The sequence below is a fragment of the Lygodium microphyllum genome, chromosome 8 (assembly GCF_053477565.2).
Source record: "Lygodium microphyllum isolate KBCC chromosome 8, Lygodium_microphyllum_v1.1.10, whole genome shotgun sequence".
NCBI lineage: Eukaryota > Viridiplantae > Streptophyta > Polypodiopsida > Schizaeales > Lygodiaceae > Lygodium > Lygodium microphyllum.
In genome coordinates, this window is record NC_141142.1 from 14,169,952 (window position 1) to 14,196,600 (window position 26,649).

At 38.0% G+C, this 26,649-nt stretch overlaps 1 protein-coding gene across 6 annotated transcripts; it reads left to right on the plus strand.

Annotated features, from left to right (window-relative positions):
* The first annotated feature begins 9,666 nt into the window (after window positions 1-9,666).
* LOC148031992 (pentatricopeptide repeat-containing protein At4g39530-like) lies at window positions 9,667-13,981 on the plus strand. 6 transcript variants are annotated; one of them, XM_087682604.1, is made up of 4 exons: window positions 9,670-10,051; window positions 10,528-10,661; window positions 10,748-10,817; window positions 10,943-13,978. In XM_087682604.1, the coding sequence occupies exons 2-4, from the start codon at window positions 10,602-10,604 to the stop codon at window positions 13,171-13,173; spliced, it is 2,361 nt and encodes a 786-aa protein (XP_087538730.1). In that variant the 5' UTR covers window positions 9,670-10,051; window positions 10,528-10,601; the 3' UTR covers window positions 13,174-13,978. The 6 variants fall into 6 exon arrangements, with proteins under 6 accessions (XP_087538735.1, XP_087538733.1, XP_087538731.1 ...); XM_087682605.1 differs by having other exon boundaries at window positions 9,669-10,661; window positions 10,760-10,817; XM_087682608.1 differs by having other exon boundaries at window positions 9,670-10,661; window positions 10,740-10,817.
* Window positions 13,982-26,649: the final 12,668 nt, after the last annotated feature.

The window sequence follows — 26,649 nt, forward strand, 5'->3', positions numbered from 1 at the left end:
ACAATGGCTTCTAGTGAGTGGGGCCGCTTGAGTACTACTTTCATTAGCATTACAAAGAGAAAATTTGATGGATGAGGACTTGAAACCAAGAAGAATTGGGATGTAAGGATATGTATAGTTGACATGCATGCCTTGGGCATGTGCACAAGGGAATAGGGCCACCAAATTAGTTTAAATGGAGGCATGAAGGCTATCGATAGCATGTTGTCTACTATAGGCTTGCTAAGGTAAATCGGCCATAACTTTTGATACATTGCTCCAAATGGCATATACCAAATGCCAAAAAGTAGCTTATAACAAGCACTTTCAATTCATATATAAAGATCTTGGCTATAATTAATGCAAGTACAAAACTGTTCTAAAATAGAATACAATTTGCATGCGATCTAGGTTCAAAACATGACATAACTATCTAGTCCTCAACTCGTTGGGCCTCCCTTAAGTGGAGAAACTCTTCCAAGATAGTGGCTATGTGCTAAGAGGCTTCTTCTAGGAGTAGGCCTTTCCATTTGATGAGGTATTCCTCGATTGATCAAGATCTCAAGTTTTTATCTTGCTACCCAATGATTGCCTCAAGGATATATCGAATGATGCCTTCTTCATCTACAAGAGGTAGCTCTTCCACATAGTTCATTGAGGTGCCGATGAAGGGCTTTAGCTTGCTGACATGAAATGCATTATGAATCTTGATGGTGAAGGGGAGCTCTAACTGGTAGGCCAAGTCACCAATTCTCTTCAAGATCTGATAAAGGCCATAGAAATGATGGGGCCAGCTTGTTACTACTACCATCTTGTGAGTAGAGTAATGGGACTTAGGTACTTTCAATAGGACTAGCTCTCCCTCTTAGAATTTCATATACCTTCTTCTCTCATCAGCATAAAGTTTCATACAATCTTGTGCCTTCCGAAGGTTCACTTTGTATTGTTAAAGTAGGGCATGCACATGCTCTAGCTCCTCTTTGCACTAGGGGTTGATCTTGTCATTGAACATGGTTGTAGGAATGGGAACCTTATACCTATATAGTGCCTCAAAAGGGGAAACCCAATGCTAGAGTAGGTGAAGTTGTTGCATGTAAACTTAGCCAAGTGGAGCCACATATCCCAATCGTGCTAAATATCATGGAAAAAGTGCCATAGGTAGGTCTCAAGCCATTTATTAACTTGCTCAATCTGACCATTAGTCTATGGGTAGTATGTGGTGGATGGAACAATCTTTATACCCATAGATGTGAAAACCACATGCCAAAAGTTGCTCATAAACTTAGCATCCCTATCATGCACTATGACCTTTGGTAACCCATGCAATTTAAACACATGCCCCACAAGCTGAGTGGCCACCTAAGATGCAGTATACTAAGTTTTAGTGGGAATAAAGTGGGTAGTTTTAGTGAGTCTATCAACTAGCACATATATACTGTTCCATCCTTTCTTGGTGATGGGGAGTCCAATAATAAAATCCATAGTGATATGCGCCCATTTTCCTTCGGGAATAAGTAGGGGATGCAATAGACCATTTGGTCTAAGCGTGTTATCCTTATTCTATTGGCATGAAACACAACTGGCCACAAAATCCTTAACATCCCTCCATAGGCCCTTCCATTGAAAGCTCTTGGTAATCTTATCATGTGTTTTGAAAACACCCAAATGACCAGTACTGGGCAAGAATGCATCTCTTCCATAATCTTCTGTGTGAAGGGAGAAGTGTGAGGGATGACATTCTTGCCATGGGACCATATGAGTCCGTTCTTGAGTTGATATTGGGAGTTTTCTTCCATGACTCCATGTTGTAATTTCTCAAGTATGTGACTGAATTCCTCATTCGGTAAATAGGCCTCTTAAAGCTCCTCAATCTAATCACTATGCAACTCTGAGATGGATGATACTCTGCATATCCGCAACCGTGAAAGTGAATTAGTCATTATATTATCTTTACCTCTAGTGCGAGAGATGTCAAAATCATAGTTTTGCAAAGTTGCCATCCATCTCCTCTACTTAGGAGTCAAATTAGTTTGAGTTATGAAGTACTAGAGGACTCAATGGTCACTCTTTACTCGAAATCGATTGCTATATAGGCAATGGTGCTAGGGGGTGCTGTAATTCCATAGGAATGAATTTTAGCCAATAATGGACAAAACTATGTATATTACCACTATCCACTAGGATAAATACATGCTTTCCAATAAATTTTCCTTGAATGTGCAATTTGCTGGGGTTTGTAGAGCCTATCCATGCACCCATAGAGATGGAGTAGAGAAAAGATTGGAAGGTTCTATCCTAGGCTGGACGGTGTTTTTTTGCGGAAAGACGGTTTTGTATCACTCTGCGGAGTGATTGTGAAATAGAATATCTGATTTTCAAATTGTTTGTTATGTGCTAAAGATCGAGTTTAACGAACCTAGTTTAACAGAGTAATGAAAGGAAGATGATTTTATATGTCCAAACTGTGTGATAGTATGCTTTGCTAATTAGAAAACTAAGCAAACCCCATCAAGGAAAGTGGGAGGCTTCAATCTTGATGATTGGACATCTATGGCTAGGTGGACCCGATAGGTTGGTTAGATAGAGCTGATTAAATCGTGACCCTCCCAATATCGGTAGGATAAGTTACCAGGGTTAACACCGTTTTAGGGGGTGGATCTGAGATTTTACCTTATGGGTAGGGGGATCGAGTTACACTCTCCCTCATCTCTCACTCTCTTTGAACCAAGTGCGGTGTTAACCTCACTCCTACCTTTGATTGATTTATAAAGTAGTCTTTCTTAGGTGGGTGTTAGATTCCTGCTAGGAGTGACTTATCCATGGTTCCCCTGTGAAGTAGAACTGAGATTCCCATGCTTAACTAAGTCCAAGGTTTCCCATGGGGAGACGGGATGGTGATGTGCATGGATATGAATTTCGATTGACTACTAGAGGACTCCTCCGGGTTTGTTGGAGTAGGTATCTCACAGAAAATACTCATTTTTCTTGATATCAACCAATCAATCACTTTGAATACTTTCTCAAGCAACTTATCTTGGCTAGTAAGGTCACTTTGTTTCAAAGCAATCAATCTTTTCTTAAAAATACAAATTTAGCAAACCAAAATCATGTCCTTTGGATACTTCACTAAAAGAAGATATAATCCATATTAACTCATTCTTCCTTTCCTAAAAATGCAATCACATAAGGTTCCTAATCATGCTATTCAAGTAGTTTGTCTTACTACTCTAATCTTTCATTTTACCAAATCATAGCTCATCTTCGCCTACTAGATTACTTATCCTTATAAGGAAGTCCAAATTTATAAAAGGCACTTGGAAGGCTTCGGATGCATGTGGAATAGATGCCGTAGGTAGTGATTGAGTGCTTTGTATTTGAGATGCTCCTCCAGGGAGCCATTACACCTCCCAAGCTCCTTGCACTCTTTGTTGCACCTTGACAATAGTTGTGCTCATCACCAAAATTCAAGACTTGAGATCATTGCTCCTTTCTATACACTTATAAGTTTTGATATCCTTTGAAGGATCCAATGAGATAGCATCTCAAATTCTTCTCTTTGCTTCTCTCTCTCTCTCTCTATCTATCTGTCTCTTTCTTCCTTCCCTCTATCTCCTTCTTCCCCTCTTCTTTCTTTAATTCCCCTTTTCCCCTCTTCTTTCCCTCTTTTCAACTATCTTCTCTTCTTCTTCTTTTACTCTCTCTCTTTCTCTCTCTCTCTCCTCCTTTACTTCTTTATCTTTCCTTCTTCCTTGTTCTCCTCTTATTCCCTTTGTCTCTTTCTCTTTCTTTTGTCTCCTTTCCCATCTCCTGTCTTCTTCTCTCACTCTACCAATCTCTTCTTCTCCTCTATCTTCTTCTCTTCCCCTCTTTTACTCATCTTCCTCTCTTTCCTTATTCTACTCTTCCTCCTCCCCACCTCCTCCCTCCCTCCCTCACATGCACACGCACATGCACACGTGTGAGCACAACTGGCACACAAAAAAACTAGGCTTACCAAGCCTAAGGTAAGGCTTTTATAAGTCTTATCTCTCCTAAAGCACAATTTGGCTGATGACGATTTTGAGGTTGGTCTAGTGGTGGCATGGTGACCTTGGCATTATCATTGAGCGGATAATGATGATTGTTGAGATATTTACAATCACACCCACTGCGGCCTCTTTGTATGAGGTAGTTTAGGTTTAGGACATGCAGGCAGACTGAATCCCATATGCACAGAAAGGGAAAACTACTACCATCCAACAACTATAAAGCATTGTACTTGACTGCCACTTTTCATATGGAATGAATACAATGTCGTGATGCTTTGTACTTTCAGTTAAGTATCTTGTCTTTGTCAGTCCTACACAAGATTGTGTTTATGAGTCCAAGCTGCCATCTTGGAACCTAATTCACTTGTGTAATAGTTTGTCTCTATTTATCTATGTCATCATAAGTTTGGTCTTCATTTTCCATCTGCCAAAGCTTTTGCCATGCTCTAGATCCGTGTGTTTCTCACATGGTATCAGAGCCCAATTGGGCATGGCATATGCTCACAACCTCTGTCTCTACAAAATTCTTTATTGTCTCAAGTCTCTCTGCAAAATCATTCCTTGCCCTTCCTTCTTGTTTCTGCCCTCGGTACAAAAGCTCTCTCTCTGTACAAAGCCCTCTTTGTGACCTTATAACACAGATGTTGGTTCCGTCCTTTCACCACTATCCATCCACCTTTCATGCTCTACTCCTACCGCCATGAAGCCCATCCTCAGACACCATGATCATGACGCCTCTCTTCAGCTTCAGCCAAGCCTTGCAAGTGCCCTGGTCGTCATCTGTGCAGCTGCTGTGGCTACCCTTTTCCAATTTGGCAACAATAGATGAAGAAAGAATAGCAGCAATGCTAGTACCAGAGCCAAGGCCAAGATGGGAGACTCCATTCGCTCCGAGAGCATTGTGGGCAAATTGGGTAACTTGGACCATATACTCGCTCGCAGACACGTCTGTGCTGCTTTTCAAGATCGCACTAAGTTTGGCCCTTCTTAGCCTCTGAAGGGTGTGAGCAGTGCTCGCAGTACTGGATCTTTACACATGACTATCTAGACTGCTGTCTTGATCGAGACCCTCACAGCACTTGGTGCTGAGGTCCGCTGGTGCTTCTGCAACGTTTTCTCTACCCAAGACCATGCAGCTTCAAGAGTACTGGTGGTGCACTGAGAGAGCTCTTGACTGCTGTCCTGGAGGTGGCCCAGATTTGATCGTCGATGATGGTGGGGATGCCACATTGCTGATCCATGAAGGCGTGTGAAGGCTGAGGAGGCTTATGCCAAAGACGGTACCTTGATGGAGGTGAACCATCAATTAAGATCACTTTAAGTCGCGCCATCACGGGTGTACTTCGTGATCAGACAGGGACCAGAGTTGGACAACATGATGAAGTTGAGTTGTAAAAGGGGAGGTTAGGTGGATGCAAAGCATTATGTGATGCTCCTAAGGAGCTTTATGCAAGGTGATATGCCAGGATGTTGAGCAACTGGGGAGACATGCTACTACCAGGTGTGTTTGAGAGTGAGTTGGGAGGTGGTCTATTGTGGAGGAGCTCCCAACTCACTCTCAAACACACCTGGTAGTAGCATGTCTCCCCAGTTGGAAAGTGAAGGAAAATGAGATGGAGGGTAGGGCGAGAATAAGGAAAAGTAATACCCTACTATGAATGGAAGGCTTTATAATCTACCTAGGGGAGGTGCGTATCTCGTGGGAGAATAATCGTTTTGTGTTGGTTTCCAAAGTCTGGGCTGGCCATAAAGGCAATGGTTAGCATACTTATGCGTAGTCAGCATACTTATGCGTAGTCAGCAAGCCAACAAATTCCTTACCCAAGTTATGCCAAGTAAACCTATTGAAGAGTGCTACAGCTTGGTTTTTGCCATCTAGTTATGTGGTTGTAAGTGAGGGTCATACCCTCGTTTTAATGGGAGGGGTTTTTAGCAAAATGTTGTTTGATTCTACAATGGTTCCATTATATGCTATTGTTATTATTTAATGTATTAAGAATACATAAGATATTGATGAAGAAGCTGGTGTGGTTCATATAGATTTTTTGGTTAGTCCTAGATCTATTTTATGTTTTAATTATAACTCAGCTCAATGCCACAAATGACCCTACTATGACCGGTTAATCACCATTAATGAGGAGTAGTCCAAATCGGCATGCAAAGGGGCTAGTGTCAATGCATGAGTAAAGCCAGGCTTGTCACCAAAACATGAGCCACCTCAACAAGAAGCCACACATATCATAGCAGCAAAGTGCTATTATTTGAAGTTAGTACAAGCTATATTTGAGAATTGAGTTACTTATGTGCATAGTTGGGAATCTTTGTACAATTTATGTGATGCTACATAAGGGGGGATTGTTACTATTCAATAAATGTAGATATATGACTTCAATCCCATTGTAAGTACATAAGAGAAGTCAACTAAGGGGAAACAATAATCTTAGTAGGGGTAATTTCATACGTTGCAAAAGGGAGGTCCTTATAAGGTATTTTAGATGAGCTCCAAGCATGTACACCATTTGCTAGTGGAAATCTATAAGTATAGCTTGTATCTCTATAGGTCTCGTTTATGTTTGATTTATGTTGGAAGGTCAAACCTCTATTACTTCAAGTTATTATGAGCTACATTTGAGAACCCAGTTACCTATATGTGTAGTTGGGAATCTATGTACAATTTATGTGATGCTACATAAGGGGGGTTGTTAATATTCCACACACACACACACACACACACACACACGATTACAATGCCATTGTAAGTACATAAGAGGAGTCAACTTAGGGGAGACAATCATCTTAGTAGGGGTATACCTTGCAAAAGGGAGGTCCTTATAAGGTATTATAGATGAGCTCCTTGTGTGTGTGAAGGGTTGTCATACATGCATACACACACATACACCATACATGTCTACATGTAATGGAGATGCAGAGAGAGAGAGAGAGAGAGAGAGAGAGAGAGAGAGAGAGAGAGGTCTTCTAGATACGAATGACGTTGTTATAATATGTAAACACTAAACATTGTAGGTTAGTATTATCTAAAGGATGTGTCTAAGGTGTGGATGCATATTAGGATATGACACTAAATAATGCATTGTTTGAGGGTTTTAAGGAAATGAAGATACAGAAAGTATGAGATGTTTTACTTACATAAAACCTACATTCAGTATCTAAGAATTTGTATTATGCATTGAAGTAGCTTTAAAGAATGCATCACTATGAGTGGGAGCACACCATTTGTTAACAACATGCAAATCGTGCTATTTCCATCACGTCTATCACATGGGAAATAGAATGCTATGTGACATATTTTCAATCATTAATTGCTATCCTAGTGCTTGCGATCACTTTTACTTTTTGATAAAATCATTTAAAACCTTGATCAGTTATACAAAAAAATGACATTAAAAAAGCAAGTAACCAAAATAATTTAATTAAAGAATGATAAATCTTTAAGGTACTAATACATTCATTAAAAAGATACGATAGATTTTCAAGGTACCAAGAGCCCCATGTACCCTCTGAATTGAACGCTCACACATAGAGAGTGCTGGCGTAAACCAACAAGCCTATTGTGTCATTGGTGAAGTAAACAAAGTATTTCAGTTTCACACATCTTTGCCTTAAGAAACACATCATGTTCCTTAAATTGCTTGACAAAGTGTGCTATTGCCATATCTTACTAAACCTACAACCTTTTCCAAACCTTCTTTTTTAAATTAAAACCCCCTTCCCTTCCCTTTCTCTCAAGTGTAATCTCTCCTTTTCTCTTCCCCCTCCCCTTTTTAATTAAAAGCCTCTCCCCTCCCCTCCCCTCTCCCCCTCTCTCTCTCTCATTGTAGGGCCTAAGCTCTCTCTCTCTCTCTCTCTCTCTCTCTTTCTCTCTCTCTCTTAAATTAAAACCTCCTCCCCTCTCTCACTTATAATCTCTCTCTTTCTTTTCCCTCTCCTCTTTTTAATTAAATTCCTCCCCCGTCTCCCCCCCCTCTCTCATGTGTAGGGCCTAGGTTCTCTCTCTCTTTCTCAGTTAGATTAAACTTTTTAATTAAATATTTTATTTTTTTTAATTTAAAGGAGAGAGAGAGAGAGAGGGAGAGAGAGAGGAAGAAGAAGAATAAGGAGGAGGATTAAAAAAGTAGAAGAAGAAAGAGAAAAAGAAGAAGAGGGGGGAAAGAGAAAAGAGAGTAGTCTTTTTTAAATTAAACCTTTTTTTTCCTCCCCTTGCCCCCTCTCTCTCTCTCATGTGTAGGGCCTAGATTTTCTCTCTCTCTCTCTCTCTCTCTCTCTCTCTTAGATTAAACTTTTTAATTTAAACTTTTCTTTTAAGTAAAAAAAATTTGGACATAGTTTTCCACACACTTTGAGAGGGTGATAAAAGAAGAAGAAGAAGAATGATAAAAAAGAAGAAGAAAAAGAAAGAGAAAAGGACAGAGAGAGGAAGGGAAAGAGAAAAGAGAATAGTCTTTTTTAAATTAAACCTTTTTTGATATAGTTTTTGACTTAAAGAGAGAGACAAAGAGGAAATATATAATTTGAAAGAGAGAAAATAGGGGAAAAAAAGGGAAAAAGAGGAAAGAGAAAAAGAGAGAGAGAAAATATAGAGAGAAAAGAGAGCAAAGAAAAAAACTTGAAAGAGAAAGAGAGTGGAAAGGAAAAATAGAGAGAGAGAGCAAAACAGAAAGAAGGAGAGAGAGAGAGGGGGAACAAAGAGAAAGAGAATTATAGAGAGAAGAAATATAAAATTTAAGAGAGAGAGAGGAAAAGAAAAAAGGAAAAGCGAAGGGAGAAGAAAAAGGGGAGAGAGATAGAGAGAAGAAAAGGAGAGAGAGAAAAGAAAAAGAAGAGAGAGAAAATTTAAACATAGAGAGAATTATAGAGAGAGGAAAGTTTAAAAGAAAGAGAAAAAATAAAGAGAGAAGAAGAGAAAAAAGGAACAAAGAGGAGAGGGAGAGAGAAGGAAAAAGGAGGGGAAAGAGAGAGAAGAAGAAGAAGAAAGAGGAAAAGAGGAAGAGAGATGGGGAAAACGAGGAAGAAGAAAAGTTTTCTAAAATTTAGATATTTTTTGAGAGAGGGGAAGGGAGAGAGGAGAGAGGGAGCAAGAGAGAGAATATGAACATATAAAGAGAGAGAATTATATATAGGAAAAATATAAAAATTACATATTTTAAAAGAGACTAAGGGGGAAAAAGAAAGTGAAAGAAGAAAGAGAGAGAGAGAGAATTATATAGAGAGAAAATATAAAATTTAAAGAAAAAGAGAAAAGAAAGAGAGGAGAGAGAAGGAAAAAGAGGAGAGAGAGAGATAATAAGAAGATGAAGAGAGAATATAAAATATAAAGAGAGAGAGATAATAATAGAGAGAAAAGATAAAATTTGAAAGAGAGAGGGAATTAAAAAAAAAAAGAGAATGAAGAGAGAGAAGACGACAAAAGGGAAACAAGAGAAGAGGTAGAGAGAAGGAAAATAGAGGAGTGGGGAGAATAAAAAGGGGGGGAGAGAGAGAAGGAAAGCAGGGTGAAAAAAAAAGAGAGAAAAAATAAGGAGAGAAGAAAAAATAAACTAAAGTAGAAGGTAGAAGGGAGAGAAAGAGAGAATTAAACATAGGAAATTAAGGGGGAAAGAAAGAAAAGGTCAAAGAAAAAATAAAAAATAGAGAGAGAGGGAAAAGAGGAGGGAGAAAAATGAGAGATGGATTACCGAGGTTCACTTGCGGCTAACGCGCGCCAGTGCTGTCTTATTAGACTTGTGCCCTCTCGTAAGGGCTATGGACTGCTTCAACAAGGTTTTGGCTGGATGCCTTCCGGACGATCTCGTGTCGCAAGTGGATATGGATGCCAGGGTTGGCAATGTTCTTGTCAGAATGTGTGATGAAATGCGGCACATCAATCCACTCACATGAAATGTATCCAGTTGATCAGGCACTCGGAAGAGCATCGACAGAGAAGGGGAGAATCAGTTAGATGCAACTTGAGGTGTCCCCGAAAAAATAAAAACAATGATCCCTTGTCCAGGCTTTTCAGAGTGCACTGGGGATTCATGCTGTAACAAGTAAGCTTATAGACCTTCAGAACATAGATGCGGATAAAATTTGAAGATAGACCTTACATATATATCCTGTCACACGTGAGGAATCTCCGAGTCTGGATTTAAGGATCTCCAGTGAATATCATCAATATCCTTTGTGCTCTGGATGAATGTATAAGCCTGATCATGTTCCAATGTTCGAATGTTTGTGACAAGAGTGAGGCTTTTTTAAATGGAAAGGCTTCTTGTTTTGACGAGGGAAAACAATACATGATTGATGGAACTTTTACATCCAAAGCAGTTGATTGTGTCATGTCCTAGGTTAACAGACTGGCAGTCCTGGAAGAGGGGCACTGAATTTAGGATGCCATCGTTGGTTCTGGATACAAGCAAAATACTGTTGTTGGTGTTTTTCATTCCCCCTTAGCACGTCAGGTCTATGCAGATACAAGAGCTAACAATTTATGAGGGCTATTAACTAATGAGTAAGCTGAATGCAGATCTGTCACATAATTTCAAAACTGAAACTTACTGAGTGGGAGAAAGGCTGCATCCATTATGCTTTGGTGAACCTATGCTGGTCATTCCTAGCATAATCTCGGACTACCTTGTAAATTCTGTGAAAGAACTTCAGGTATTTTCTCAAAAGGCTATTTGTCTGATTTTCCCCCATGTCACAACAGCTGAACAAGCTTCTTCGCATGTATGAAAGCGGAGCAGTTTGCTCTGCAGAGGCTTTATATGGACTTCTCAGTGAATGTGTGGAGGAGCAATGTGTGGTCACAACAAGGCAAGCTCACTCCCTTCTTGTGGGCATTGGTCTCAGCTCAATGCCCCTTTTAGGCAATCAGCTTATTCGTGCGTTTGGCCTCTGCAAAAGCTTGCTAGAAGCTGACTTAGTTTTCTGCTGTGTAGGTCAACCTGAAACAGATACATATCATGCCATTGTCTCAGCAAATGTCACACTTAGCAAGTGTGACAAGGCCCTTATTCTATACAATGCCATGCAGAAGGACGGCCTAGTTCCAGGGAAAGCGACAATGTTGTGCGTCCTGAAAGCATGTGCTGCAATTCATGCCACCAGCAAAGGTATGTTGATACATGCAGAGATGGTCCAAGTTGGGTTGAGTACCGACTTATTTATTGGTAGTACCCTTGTTGGCATGTATGCTAAATGTGGAGAATTTAAGGAAGCTCATCAAGTGTTGAAAAGTATGCCAAATGGAAATATAGTGTCATGGAATGCATTGATTACAGGCTACATTGATCAAGGGCATAGCAGAGCCACCCTACAGCTATTTGAAAAAATGCAAGAGAGAAGCAGCATAGATCCAAACTCAGTCACATTTTCCAGCACCTTGAAAGCATGCAGCATTTTGGAAGATTGTGAACGAGGTAGGCTGATACACCATCTAGCTCTTGAAAAAGGGTTTGATTCTGACAGATATGTTGAGAGTGCCCTTGTACATATGTATGGTAAGTGTAGGAAGGTAACTGATGCACGTTATGTATTTGACAAGTCATCATCTCCTAACTTGGTCACCTGGAACACAATGATTGCAGGGTATGTGCAACAGGACATTGGATATTTTGCTCTAGAGCTTTTCAGTAAAATGCAAAAGCAAAACCTTAAGGCAGATAAACTAACATTTGCATCAGTATTCAAAGCTTGCAGTGCCATTCGTTCTATTGAACTAGGGAAGTTGATACATGATTATTTGAATAGAATAGATACTGACACAGACTTGGTTGTTATGAACGCTCTTATTGATATGTATGCCAAGTGTGGGAGCCTGCATGATGCAAGAAAAGCATTTGATGTGCTATTGGGTCCAGATGTTGTTTCCTTCGGTGCATTGATTGCAGGTTACGTAGACGATGAGAGCTATGATGATGTTCTTTTCCTATTGCAAAGAATGCAACAAGAGGGCCTGCAGCCTTGCAAAGGTATATTTCTGTGCCTTCTGAAAGCATGTGCCAGTTCAGGAGATTACACATCTGGGAAAATGGCACATGATCAGTTAATCAGAAGTGGAATTGTATCAGATATAATGATTGACAGCGTGCTTGTTGACGTTTATGCCAGATGTGGGAGGCTAGATGAGGCACATAGGCTGTTTGACTGCTTATCAAAGCGAGATGTAGTATGCTGGAATGCAATGGTTTCAGGGTATGCTCAATGTGGGGAAGGCATTGCAGCTCTCATGCTTTTCAAAAAGATGCAACAGGAGCTGATTTTACCAGATGGAGCTACATTCTCATGCCTAATACAAGCATGTGGCAGTGCAAAAGACCTGTGGCATGGCCAACAAGTACACAAAGAAGTTGTAGTAAGCAGCCTTGATTCAAGTTTAGTTATAGGCAACAGCTTAGTTGACATGTATATCAGATGTAGAAGTCTAGAGGACGCTCACAGTGTCTTTGATGCGTTATTGTGTCGCAATCTTGTTTCATGGGGTACCATGATCAGAGGTTATGTTGAGCATGGCCATGGCCTAACTGCTCTGCAGCTCTTTGAGGAAATGAAGCAAGATGGACTGAGTCCAGATGAAGACCTCTTCTTGGCTGTGTTGAAGACCTGTGGTAGCATCAGTGCTTTAGAACAGGGAAAGTCAATACACAATCAAGTTATGAAGTTTGGGCTTGATTTACATACAGTCCTTGGTAACACACTTATGGAAATGTACATTAGCTGTGCTAATGTTGAAGAGGCACACTGCATTCTTGAAAAGTCACTGGATCGCAAGAAGACAACCTGGGGAGTTGTAATGTCAGGACATGCTCAGAATGGGGAATCTGTTCTTGTCAGAGAGTGTCTTAGAGATATGCACCAACTAGGTCTAAAGCCAGACTGCAGGATTTTCACCAGTTCCCTATCAGCCTGCAGCCATGGTGGGGGAGGTCCAGAAGAAGGCTATTTGTATTTCAAACATATGACAGAGGACTGTGGATTAATACCCACAGTTGAGCATTTTAATTGCTTAATTGACCTCCTTGCTAGAGCTGGTCAGTTAGGTGAGGCAAAGCAGTTACTTCAAACAGCACCAGTTACTCCGAATCTCACCACTTGGATGTCTCTGCTTGCTGCCTGCAATAAACATGGGGGCACCGAGTTGGCAAAAGATTGCTTTTACCAAGCCGTGTAGTTTGTCTTGAAAACTCTGGAGCTGCTGAATAATGATTCTCCTGGTTACATAATCATGCCTGCACAGGATATGACTGGAGATGTAGGAGCTCTTAACCGTGGCTGATTGAACATATGGTAAGACTTAAGTTGTTGGAAATGACTTTATCTCAAATCCAACTATCAGGAGCATTAGTTTGCAAGAGACCGCAGTAATTGACAAACCACTGAGGGATAATTTAGTAATAGAGAGTGCAAGGATCACAACTCTGTGTCAGCATCTACTTTGGCTCTTAGACCTCTAAAATACAAGCTAAAATGTTGTCACTGTTGCTTACCTTTATGCATGATTGACGCCTTGTTGGTCATTGAGTAAGAAAGAGGTGAATTGGAACCCCTGTATGCTTAAATGTGGAGTGCTGCCAACTAGATTGCAGGTCAATGTTCACTGAATATATATGAAGTACCTCTAGTAATGCCTTATATTGCTATAGTCAAATGCAGCAGAACTGCAACAAAGGATGGTAGTTATTTATTCATTATCAAGGCAAATGGAAGCATTGGAAAATCAGAGAAGGGTAGGCTCATCTGTCATGGTGGCCTGTGACGGGTAGGTTTTACCATTTTAGTATATGGTTGAGATTGGCAAAGCATTCTTTCCTTGGAATGCATAGTTGAGGAATGATATCTTGTTGTACATCAGTTGCAATACATCCATCCTAGAAAAAATGTCTTGATGACTTGCCTCTACTACAATCACACATTATATCTAAGTGATCATTTTTCTTTTTTTGGAAGCAATTTTGATAGAGATTTTGCTTGTACCAAAGTCTTTGGAATTTTGAAAGGAACAATTTTATCTTTAGTAACTATCTTAAATTCTTAACAATTTGAGATGCATTTATAGTAGAAACTTCTTTCTTTAGGAAATTGACATGTGATATCTAGAATAAAATGTCATTTTGAAATCGACTCGTATCTTTATATTTGTCACTTTGCTCAATATTTGTCATTTTCAACAAACACTTGTTATTTGTAGCTTCTACTTTTCACTTTTGAGCACCCAATCTTCACATCGATATATTGGAGGTATCTTTTCTCATTTTTTAACAAGCCCTAATACTAAAGTTTTAACCATATGTATTGTATATCTTATCTAGTACTCATCCAATTTGTTCTTTTTGCTTAGTTGAAGCATATCAAAGCACAAATGAAAAAAATTATCTTGTTGTTTGGTGTATATAAAATTAGGGTTACAAATGCCTAGTTCTTACATTTGGAGCAAATCAACCCTAGTATGATTCATGTACTCTGTACTTGTGGTTTGTTTGAATAAAATCTTACAAAAAGAGAGCGATCAATTGCGCTCATTGTGGTACACACACACACACATACACACACACACAATGTACATGTGTGTGTTTGTGTGTGTGTAGGGACAATTGATCAAGTTGGCTAAGTTTATTTATCGTTTTTACATTTATTCTACTGCTTATATTGATATTAGAGTAATAATTTTTCATTGTAAGAACCTTTTATAGTGATAAGATCTTTGGACTTAACATTATTATTAATGTTCACCATATCAAGAGATGAGAGAATTGTGGCAAACAATTAGAAGATTCATAACATTGTATTTATACATTTTTATGATTATAAAAAGATACAAAGATACAAGGAATTGAAAGTCTATCTAGAAATTCAAGCTTTGGTTGATAGAAGAGTAAAAGCAAGGGATGAAGCAATGATCATTGAAGAGTTTTTTTACAAAGAAGGCTCTTGAGATAAATGATATTATGATTGTAAAGGCCTATCTCAGTATGAAATGTATTAATATTATTAATGCAATGAAGTCTATAAAAGTTAAATACATCACCTACTATTTAAGACTACTTTGGCTTCAAAGTCTCATTATACACAATTTGCATTTTTTAATCCAAAAAATCTATTCTTGGTGAGGGCAAGGAGAAAGTAAAAGAACTAGCTTTTTTAACGGTAGTTGAATCTCTAAAGATATTTTTAACAAAGGAAGATAATGTTAAAAGAGATTTCAAGCCTAGAGAAAAGAGCATCAAGTTTGATGTTCTGGTGATAAAGATTCTCAAAAAGCCATGTATTTTATTAGACAAATTGATGCTACTTTTGGTGGTAAAGATTATAGGATGGTTTAAATGCATTTAAAGGACATGACTTTAAATTGGTGGCACAAAGTTATTCAAGAGGAAAATAATCCAAGTCTAAAAAGGATTTTAAGAAGATGTTTAACAAAAAATATTTATCTTCATTCTTTGAAGTTAATGTGCAACAAGAAGGAGATAAGCTCAAGCAAAGTTGATGACAAAATGTGAAATATATATCGATAAGTTTGTAACTATTTAAAAAAAAAAAATTTACATATGTTAATGGAGTTTCTTCCAATATGGAGATAAAGTTTATCCATGGGCTACATCTAATGATATGGTGAGTTATTAAGATGACAAAGCTTAGTACTTTTTGGAAGCAATTCTTAAAAGCTAAAAGATTACATATATAATGTATGCTTGGTAAGTTCTCTAAAGGACAAAAAAAAACCCAAGATTGTTGATTTAAAAAAAAGATCAACAAGAGACAAAGCGTAAGGATAGATATATACCACATTTGCTGTAAAAAAAGAAGCTAACATATCAATAGATTTATGAAATATACAAAAAAAGGGTGAGGTTTTCTCTTGTGGGAAAAAGTGAGACATAGCTAATCAATGCCTTAAGAAGGCAAAGAAGAAGAACCAACCCCAAAAGTGACCTAAAGCAAATGTTGTGTGACATGTCCCGCTCTTAGACATCCTCAGTGACATGCTCTAGTGGTCAATCGAGAGGATTTTCTAGGTGACATTGCTCGGTACTCTTTTGAATAACATGAGATTTACTGTCTAGACTCTCTTGAGTCCACTTCACAATGGAAGGTCTTGGCCGATCCCACGAGAATCAAATTGAATTTTGGGTTCTAAGTAAACTAAGGTTATCTATTCAAATTAAGTAGTGTTGGTCTTTGAGTATAAGCTTGTGCTAGATTGCCCGAAGTGAAGATGACTCGTATTGCACTTGATTCAAGGAGAGTGAGAAACGAGAGGGAGTATGGGTACATCGATCCTTTTTCTCATAGGGTAAAGTCTTACTCCATTCCCCTAAAATAATACAGAGTCAAGGTTCTAATTGATTATATGTGGTCGGAATCTCACCCTTTTGCTTTCCTTGGTTGAATAGTTTTAGTTATCTACTTATCTAACACATTTATGTTGTACAAATAAAATCAACTTCCTTAATTAGCACTTTTAATCACAATGTTTGTTTATGTAACTTAAGTAACAATACACAAACAATGAAAACGATCCTTTGAAATACAACCTCTTTATTTATTAGAGAATTTTATACAAGTGTTTACTTTCTGTCCCATATGGAAGAATAACTTGAAGACTTTTATTTTACTAAGATCTTTGCCCCTAACTAGTATTGGTGCCCTCAAAAAGTCCATCTTGAGTTATGTAGGGTTTTGGACGGTTCCTAGGAGCCTAAGAGTTTACTACTAGAGCCCCCTTGGTACCCTCAACTCCTCTTGCCCAAGGATCCCCTACAAAGCGACCTCTCGCCACCATCAGAGTCGATTCGTATTCTTTGAGGCACAAAAATCAATCCCCCTTATTGAAGGGATTCACATCTAGCCTTAGGGGAGGTCTAGCGTGCTTTCCTTTTATCCTATTGTAGATCTGGTATATTAGGATTTTAATTAATTCGATCAAACTTCCTAAATGCATCAAGTAAACTTGTACACACCATTTGTAAGTACAAGCAATTCTTTTTCGAGCAATATTTCTACAAATTAGGGAGGCAATCAAAGTAAGGTTTTAACCTAACAGTAATTCTTTCCAACTTGATCTCTTTCCCTTCTTGGATTTCTCCTAGTTTCCCTTTAGATTTTACTAAGTTCCCTTTGAAATCATGATCCCAATTTGTCTTTTTCATTGGATCTCTCATTGCTTTTTATTAAATTTTCTAATGTTTTTTTGACCTTTGCTCACAATCTTCCTCGACCTAAACCTTTGTTGAAGATTAGTCAATTGACCTTACTATGAGTGACTATTTTGCTAGACTTCAATGGGTTAGGATATGGTTAAAATTTGTCTTAATTTGTGGAAACTAAGTTGAAACCTTGGAATCTTAATTTATACCTTGGAAGCTACGTAAGTTAATAAGGCGAGTATTTTTCCTAGAAATTTAAGGCTTCTATCTTCTTGAAAGATTATTATATCCACTTTTTGATTACTTCTTGAGCTAGGGTTTGTACTTCAATTTGTTATGTTGATAAAGCGAGTCGATTGGAATATCCTAGATTTCTAAAGGCTATATATGTACTTCAATAATTTCTAAGGTCTATGTATGCAATTCAATAATTTCAAATTAACTAATAATGATAGAATTTTATCTATTAAAGAGGTTTCTTCTACTCAACGAATTTAATGATCTACTTTAACTATCTTAATTGATTTTTTCTTATATTTACATGACTTGTAAATGTCAAGAAAAATATTTCTCTACGTTTGCATAATTTATAAATGACAAGAAAAATATTCTTGATGCAATTACTTTATTTCTAATTTATTGTGGATTTTAATGAATTTTTCTAGATTAAAAATCAATTTATTTTGATGCACTTTGTTTATATGTAGCTAAATAAGAGTTTAATTCAATGCATTGCGATGTCATGCAATTTATCCTACCTTTCATAAATTAAAATCTAAATTAATAGTTTCACTTTATTCTAACATTCATTTCTTGTTGAATTCTCATTTTTATCTATTTGTTAAGCTATAGATTTTCCATTGAATATTGAAAAATGTTTTATTTATGTTCCTAATCCTTGTAATAAATGAATATTAACCTACAAAGGAACTTGGGTTTGTGTTACGTGTATGATGGCATGTTGTCTACGTTCACAACCACATTTGTAACTTCGACGCTTCCTACTCCAAAGTATCATCTCTTCGGGGCCATTGCAAATAAGGTCCTCGGACGCTAACCTTCTGAGCTTCATTGATCTTGAAAATATGACTGGAAACTTGAGTTAATATGGAGGTCTTATGGAGATGAAGGGGATGCTCGTAAAGTTTGGTTGAAGGAGATAATTCCAGATAATTTCAATCCTCTTCTTTCTTTACTACTCTCGCTCTTCCTCTTCATTGTTCTTTCTTCTCTTTGTTATCCTTCCCTTCTTCTTCCCTCCCTTTTCTCTTCCTTCCTACTTTGCTCCTTCTTCTCCCATCCTTCCTCCTCCTTATTATTATTCTTTCCTCCTACCTTCTTCTTCCTCCTCTTCCTCTCACTCCTCCTATCTTCTTTTCTTCTCTCTCTTCCTCTGTGTGTGTGTGCGTGCGCGCGCGCGCGCGTGTGTGTGTGTGAGTGAATTTTGACAGTAGCAACTCGTGGCAAAAAAAAAACTTTTGTCTTAGGCTAGAGCTAAGGCTTTATAGCCTTAGTCTAATAGTCTAAGGCTACTAGTCGATGGTTGATGCTACCCTTCACTCTCCCTCCCACTACTCATGATATAATCGAGGCATATTGATGATTGTGCAATTATGTGGTTTGATTTGTCTGAAGCAGAGGTGGCAACGAGCTCGGTTGTTTGAATCGATGGTGACATGATCAACGTCCTTTTTTATTTTCTTTTCCTTTGTTAAATACAATTCCTATAGTTGTAAAGCCTTATAAGTTTCCCCCCTTTACACATGGGTTTTTTTTTGGGACATTACATCCTTTTTCCCTTAGAGGAATCGAGATATTCTCTTCTTGAAGTTAGGGAATAAGTTGGATTATAGGACTTGTGGGTTAGGACCCATCACTCTTCTAGTGTGCTACTCTGACTACAAACAACATTGAAAGTTCAAGGCAATGTAATGATTAGAAGGACCAGGTAAAATAGCCATTGCAAGGTAGTTCTTATTACAAGTGTAGGGCGGCTTATTACATCTCATGGAGATTTGTCTGAGATTTCTAATCTTCTCCAGAGATTTTAGTGGATTCTAGTCCTTCATTGCGAAAGAAACTTGGGATGTTGTTTACATAGAGTGTCTTCATCCATCCAAATGGCATCCTCTTTAGGATAGTCTTTCCATTGAATGAGATATTATTTAAGGGTTTTGCTTCTAAGAAGTGTTCACTTACATAAATTATTCTATTAGGTTAAAGCTCAAGAACTCTTTGGCTTGGCATGACAACTTGTTGATCATCAAGAACTTGATCAGGATTGGGTACATAACCTTTAGCAAGGCTAACATGAAATACGTTGTAAATTTTCAAGTGTTTGGGAAGTTGTAACTTGTAAGCATTGAGTCCTAGACACTTGAGAATCTTGTACGACCCACAATATCTTAGGCTTAGCTTCTTGGATTGCCCAAAGGATATTTTTTTTTTTCTTAGGATGGACATGAATACAAACCATGTCTCCTTCCTTGAAGATGTGTTCTTGTCTTCCTAGATCAGTATATACTTTTTATCGATCCTTGGCAGCCTAGATATCTTATTCAATAGCCTTAAATTGTTCATCTATCTCTTCCAACATCTTCTTGGAAGCTTCTACCTTTAGGACAAGGTAAAAAAAGTTTAGTGGAGCTAACCATTCTTGTCCATACAAAGCTTGAAATGGGGTCATTTGGATGCTTTAATGATAGGATGCATTATAGGAAAAATCCACCAAAGGTAGATATTGTATCCACCGCTTAGGTTCCTTGTGGTAGTAAGCTCTAAGGATGCCTTTAATGACTCGGTCAGCCCATTCAGTTTACCCATTAGTTTGTTGATGATAGGTGGCACTGAAACAAAGTTGGATACCAATGGTCTCAAATAAGCTCTTCTAGAAATGAGAAGTAAAAAGAGAAGCACGATCATTGATGATCCTTTTAGGCAATCTATGCAGTCTGAAGATAGTCTTTATAGACATCCTTGCAATATCTAAGGTCTTATAATTGATGATCCTTTTAGGCAATCTATGCAATCTAAAGATAGTCTTTACATACATCCTTGCAATACCTGAAGTCTTATAATTGGTTTTAACTAACATAAGGTGAGGAATCTTTCTTAGTATATCCACAATCACTAGGATTTAATTGTATCCTCCTTGGACATAGGGTAATCCAACTATAAAATCCATGTTGATAAATTTCCACTTCATCTACGGGATGTCAAGTGGTTGGAGCTTTCATGGCATCTTAACACGCTCAGCCTTTACCTGTTAGCAGCTCAAGCATTCAGTTATATATTTAAGCGCATCTTCTTTGAGCTTTTTCCAATGAAAGATTCTTCTTACAACGTTGAGAATCTTTGCATAGCTCGGATGTCCTGAGAAAGGCGAATCATGGGCTTTCCAAAGTATCTTCTTCTTGAGACCTTGACTCATTGGGATGCATAGTCTTGTCTTAAAGCAAACAAGTGCTCCCTTTGTAGAGAAGTTTAGATACTTGAGTTTATGCCTAGGGTTTATCTCTTCAGATAGGACCTCTTTTATCATTTGTTGATATCTTGGATCCTTACCTGCTTCTTCTTTGGCAATTTCTATGATTGGATTACTAGGAACTGACACCATTGTTGCCAGAGATTTTTCTTAGTGGGTTCCTTTGAGATAAGGGTATTAAGAAATTCTTTGTAGCTTAGGGCATCCATAATGGCATTCTCCTTACCTGGCATGCACTTGATCTCAAAGTCATACTCTTGCAAGACTTCTATCCATTGTCGTTGCCTCATGTTTAGGTCTAGTTGAGTGAAGATCCATTTGAGACTTTTATGGTTGATGACTAAAGTAAACTTATTACTAAGCAAAGTCTCCATAATTTGAGAGCATGAATGATAGCGAGTAGCTTTGGATCATGGGTAGTGTAATTCTTCTCACACGAGTCTTCAACTTCTTAGAAGAATAGGCTATTGGATGGCCATTTTGCATGAGTACACAACATAACACAAGAGAGCTTGCATCAATGATAACTTCAAATTCTTGGCTCAAGTAGTTTTAAGATAGGAGCTATGACCAAGCTTTGTTAAAGCTTCTCAAAGCTAATGACCAAGCTTTGTTAAAGCTTCTCAAAGCTATAATGTTCAATGGGAGTCCACACAATGGCAACCTGCTTCTTGAGTAAATTAGTTAAGGGTGTAGCAATCAAGGCATAGTCCTTGATAAAAATCCTCTACTATCCTATCAAGCCCAAAACACTTCGGACTTTCTCAATTGTTATTGGGGGTGCCCATTCTTGCACATCTTTAATCTTGGCAAGATCTACCACAATCCCTTCATCAAAGACTACAAATATAACATACTCAATTTTCCTCTTGATGAAGAATGCACATTTCTTCTTCTCGGCATAAAGTTTATGCATTCTTATTGTTTCAAGGACAACTCGGAGTTGGGGCTCATGCTTCTCATCTTTCTTTGAGTAGGTCAGGATGTCATTGAAGAAGATAAGGACAAAGTCATCAAGAAAGGGCCGAAAAATGTCTTGCCTTAACTTATCAAAGGTTGCAAGTGGATATCCAAAAGACATCACGACGATGAATTTGTAATGGACGTACCTTGTGTTAAATGTAGTTTTTGGAATGTCTTCTTCTTTGATCCTTATCTAGTAATAACTTGATCTTAGATTAATTTTTGAGAAGATCTTTGCACCTTGAAGTAATTAATCTATTCTTAGAATTGGATACTTGTTTTTGATCATCACTTGGATTAGTCCACAATAGTTGATGTAGAGAGAGAGGGTTCAATCCTTCTTTTGGAACAACATTGAGGCTCCCTATAGTGAATTACTGGGCCTGATGTATCCTTGGTCCAAGAATTAAGTTGTTCTTTCAACTCAATGGCTTTAGGAATAGACATATGGTAGGGTCGCTTTGCTACTGGACTTCTGGTGTTAGCTTAACTACTTCTCTTAGTGGGGGAATTTCAATTAGCTCTTCTGGAAATACATATGTGTTAACTAGGATGGTTCTTCTTTAGCTTCCTTTCCTTGCTCAATCTTATTAAGTTTGATTAGGTAGATAGACAGTCCTTTTCTTAGCCCCTTCACGATTTGAGAAGCTTTTGCTAGTTAAAATTTAGGATTTTTGACTTCTCCCTGAGTGGTTACTAACCGTCCTTTTTAAACTTGGGATGTGATTTGGCTCTTCCCTCAATGAATATAAACATAATTGGGGATTAGCCAATCCATCCCTAGCAAACACTCATAAGCTCCTAGATTCATAACTCTAAACCCCATGTTCGAAAGATTGCCTCCTATGTTAAGTTCCACTTTTCTAGTTTGTTGAGCAGAAATTACCTCTTTCCCATTTGTTAATTCTACTAACAACTTAGATGCAGGTGCAATGTTTATTTCTAGTCTTTTTGCACACTTTTGTGAGATAAATGAGTTGGTGCTTTCACAATCAATCAAAATCTTGAAGGCTTTACCTTGATAGGTTGAGGGGATTTGGATCACAATAATTGGTGATTTGGGCCCTTCTTATTGAGAGTAGCATGTACTGTTGCTCTTTCCATATTCGCTTCTAAAGTGGGATCTTCACCTTCATCTATTTCTTTGTCCCTTCTCATGATGGTTATTTTGGAAACTTTTCCTTTTGTTGTTGAAATTGCTCGATTCTAGCCATGAAATTATCCTTGGTGGATTGTTTGGCCTAACTTTGGGTATTGTCTTTTGAAGTGGCTAGGTTCATTGCAATGAAAACACATTGGTGCCTCTTTGTTGCTGACTGTAGGTACAAAGCTTCTAGTTGCACTTGTCTTGGCCTTCTTCCTTTGGCCGGTTTGGTATTGTCCTCGGATCCTTTTGACATATCCATGGGGTCCTTTGTATGGAGAACCATGTCCCAAAAACTTGCTACTCTTGGATGTTGTTTGAAGCTCCTAGATAATGGGTCTTTCTTGAATTAATGTGTCTTGTAAATCAATGGACGCACTGCTTTGAGACAAGTATCCAATGAAGGGTTTAGTTCATGGCAAAACTTTGACACCTCTTGGGTGATGTCCATGGGTGGTGGAGATTAAATCGATGGAAACAAATCTTATAGACTCAAACTTCCCAATACTTGAAGGTCCCTAATGTACTCCATGTAAGTTTGCTCAAGCCATATGTTCCTAACATCATCATGTCCTAGAGGATGATAAATGTGTTGTGATGCAAGCTCAAGGAGCTCTCAAATATTGAAATTAATAAATGTTTATTAAAGGTAAAATTATTATTTGACAAAATGCTGGTCGTAGGGAAAAAAAGGCCAAATATTAAGATGGGATAATGGGTTGATAAGTATGTCAAGCTTAGTCAATCCTCTAATAGGGAAAGAAATCCTCAACAAGGTGATGCATAGTGGCGGGCATCGTAAAGGCTCTAAATCAGAAGAGAGGGATCTTAACATGCGTTTGACTTGGTTTAGGGTCAAGATGTCAAAGGAAGGAGGATTTTGGAATGAATCAAAGTATCCCATAGTCTCGCACCTGAGATTGATTGTTTTTATTATCTTCACATTGTTTGGAAAAATATTGTTTTCATTGCTTTTGTGTTGTGTGTGAAATAAACTACATGTAACATAATTAATGAAACTATTTTTATGTGTTTCTATAGTCTAATAGGATCCTAATTAGACAACTAAAAAAATGTTGGGGTGTGTCCTTGAGGGGTTCACAATATGTAAGCCCCATATATCACGTGCATTCCAGGCCTATTTAAAAATACCTTATATGTGAGCTTTTTCCTTAAAAAACACGCTCCCTTCTTATTCAATTTGTAAATAACTCCTTTATATGGAAACCTTATGTGTAATGTGATCTTAGATGCTACATGCTAGAATGCTGATAGAGACTATTGCGTTGTAGGTCCCTTAGGTTGCTCCTAGTAGGTCGAGGCCGTATGTTCTACTACGAGGTATTCTCGAAAGTCACTTGACTAGCTAAGACCATTAGTTCTAAGGATTTCGAATAGCACTACTTAGTACAAACGACTACCAAACATCCTCCTCTAGCTAGTATCACATTCAATTGGAGGTCAAAATTGTCAAAATAATTTATGTATACTTCAATGAATAGATACAAGTGATTCTAACATGGCACCATCGTTACTTATTGGAAGGACCCAATCTATTACACAATTGAAGCACCACTTGATAGGCATAGGTTCCCCATTATGTGGTGAAGACTAATCCATCTTGTCAATTTGGACTTGAGTATATCCATTGAGTCGATCCACTAAGGAGTACAACTCATGGCCTACAATTATATCTAACAATTATATCCATTGAATCGCTCCACTATAAGGAGTAGAGCTTATGGCCTACAACTATTGATCAATAAAAGGAATGAGAAATTTGACTTTCTTGACTTTTGAAGTTGAGTATCAGAAATCTATACAATGAAAAGGTCCACATTCTTCGTCAATATCTAGATCCAATAGTTTCAATGACTCCATCTTTGATGGGGTAGAATATTTTGGATTTATTTACGGTTGGCATTGATATACCAGCTTAGTAGTAGACTATAGATCAAGGTGAGATTAGTAAATAATGAGATCAATCCCTATTAAGTCATTGTACAACCAATAAAATATGTCCAAGTTTTGCAAGAAGTCACATAAGACCGTCAACTCCTATTAGGATAGGCTACATTCCACTTTCAAGTGATGTTAGATCTTATCTCCTATAATAAAGGCGATGAGTTTTCCTCCTTGCTCTTATCTAGTGAATTTCCCCTAAATCTCTTCTAGATGAAAATGCAATTTATTTAGGAGAGTTGTCTCCTTTCCACATGCACTATTGGAGCTATCTTCTATTGTGCTCAAGTGCGACAATTTTAATAGCACTAAGGATGGCAATGGAATGATGTTTGCTATTTTTAGTTGTAATAAAATGTAATGAAAGCAATCAACCATGGAATGAAATCTAACTGAAAATGAAAAATTAACTAAGCTACAACAAAGAATTAACAAATCTATTGCACCAAGACATCCTCATCATGTATTAATGGTTGGGGATTCAAGAATACATGACGGCCATGGCTGAGTGCTTCAAAGCTAAGAAGAAGCTAACTCCAAGAAAATGTAAAGCCAAGATTATTGAATGATCAAAAGATGTCTTGCCTTTGGCCTTTAGTCCCTTTTATTCTAACCCTCTTCCAAACTTAAGGGCTGTTCACACATGTACACATAGGCTAGGGCTAAATTTACAAAGGCTGGAATTAATCCAAGGTGCAAATATTAATGTTGTATTTTCCTTCATGACAAACCATCCCGTCCTGAAGATGGTTTTGTCCTCAAAACCAAGAAGTAATGGCCTAAATCCAAGTCAAGGATGATAATAATCGTGCCCATTCATCTTCCAAATGATAAGAAAGCACTGTCCATGAAAAGAAGACATTTTGCATGCCAAACTGTGAGAAAACTGGCTGCTGTCCAAACAGGGCTGATTCACTAAAACTGCCATAACTTTTGATATATTGGTCCAAATAAGGCGTATGAGGTGTAGAAACGAAGTATACACTCCAAAGCATCACCCCATAACATCAGAATCAAATTTTGATGAAGTCAGGATAGTTTTATTGTCTGCAGAAATTTCATACAGCAAGCTGTCTCTGCACAGTCACTGCATACTACATCATATATCATCCTGTAATAACCAAGGAAAGTTACTGACATAAATGGATGGTTGCCAAGAAGACTCTTTAATGGGCAAATTCTTCCACTTAATGAGATACTCAATGAGAGTACGATTTCTGAGAACTTTCTCTCTCTTTCCAATAATGCTTTCAGGTTCATATATGATCAGTCCTGCCTCATCCAATGGTGGTAACTCTTCCAATACTTGTACATCGGGCCCAACATACTTCTTCAGTTGTGAAATATGGAATACATCATGTATTCTAGTGGAAGATGGTAGCTGAAGTTTATAAGCAAGTTCTCCAATTTTGTCCAAAATCAAATATGGCCCATAAAACCTATGAGCAAGCTTGTTATTCCCACCCTTTAATGAAGCATAATGCGTCTTGGGCACTTTGAGAAATACCCAATCTCCAACCTTGAAGTCTAAATGTCTTCTTTTCTCATCAGCATAGACCTTCATTACGTCTTGTGCTTTCCTTATGCTGTCCTTGCATTGCCTCATGAGCAACTCCATTCTTTCCAACTCTTCCTTTGCTTGTGGGTTGATGTCTTCATGGAATAAAACTGATGGAAGTTGGACTTTATACCCATAAAGAGCTTCAAACAGAGACATCCCAATGCTCATGTGATGCGTGTTATTATAGCAAAATTTAGCAAGGTGGATCCAACGATCCCATGAAGCTTGTGTATCATGACAATAATGCCTAAGGTACACTTCCACCCAATGATTGACTCTCTCCGTTTGCCCATCAGTCTGAGGGTGATAGGCCGTGCTAGGAGTGAGGAAAGTACCCATAGAGGAGAATAGACTTTTCCAAAAGTTGCCCATAAACTTCGAATCACGGT

Excerpts from the sequence above, each read along its gene's own strand:
- LOC148031992 (XM_087682604.1), top strand. The coding sequence starts at position 10,602 with ATGCTGGTCATTCCTAGCATAATCTCGGACTACCTTGTAAATTCTGTG. Across the intron at positions 10,662-10,747 it reads ATTCTGTGAAAGAACTTCAG|TTTGCTCTGCAGAGGCTTTA; the intron begins GTATTTTCTCAA and ends AAAGCGGAGCAG. Across the intron at positions 10,818-10,942 it reads CAATGTGTGGTCACAACAAG|GTCAACCTGAAACAGATACA; the intron begins GCAAGCTCACTC and ends TCTGCTGTGTAG.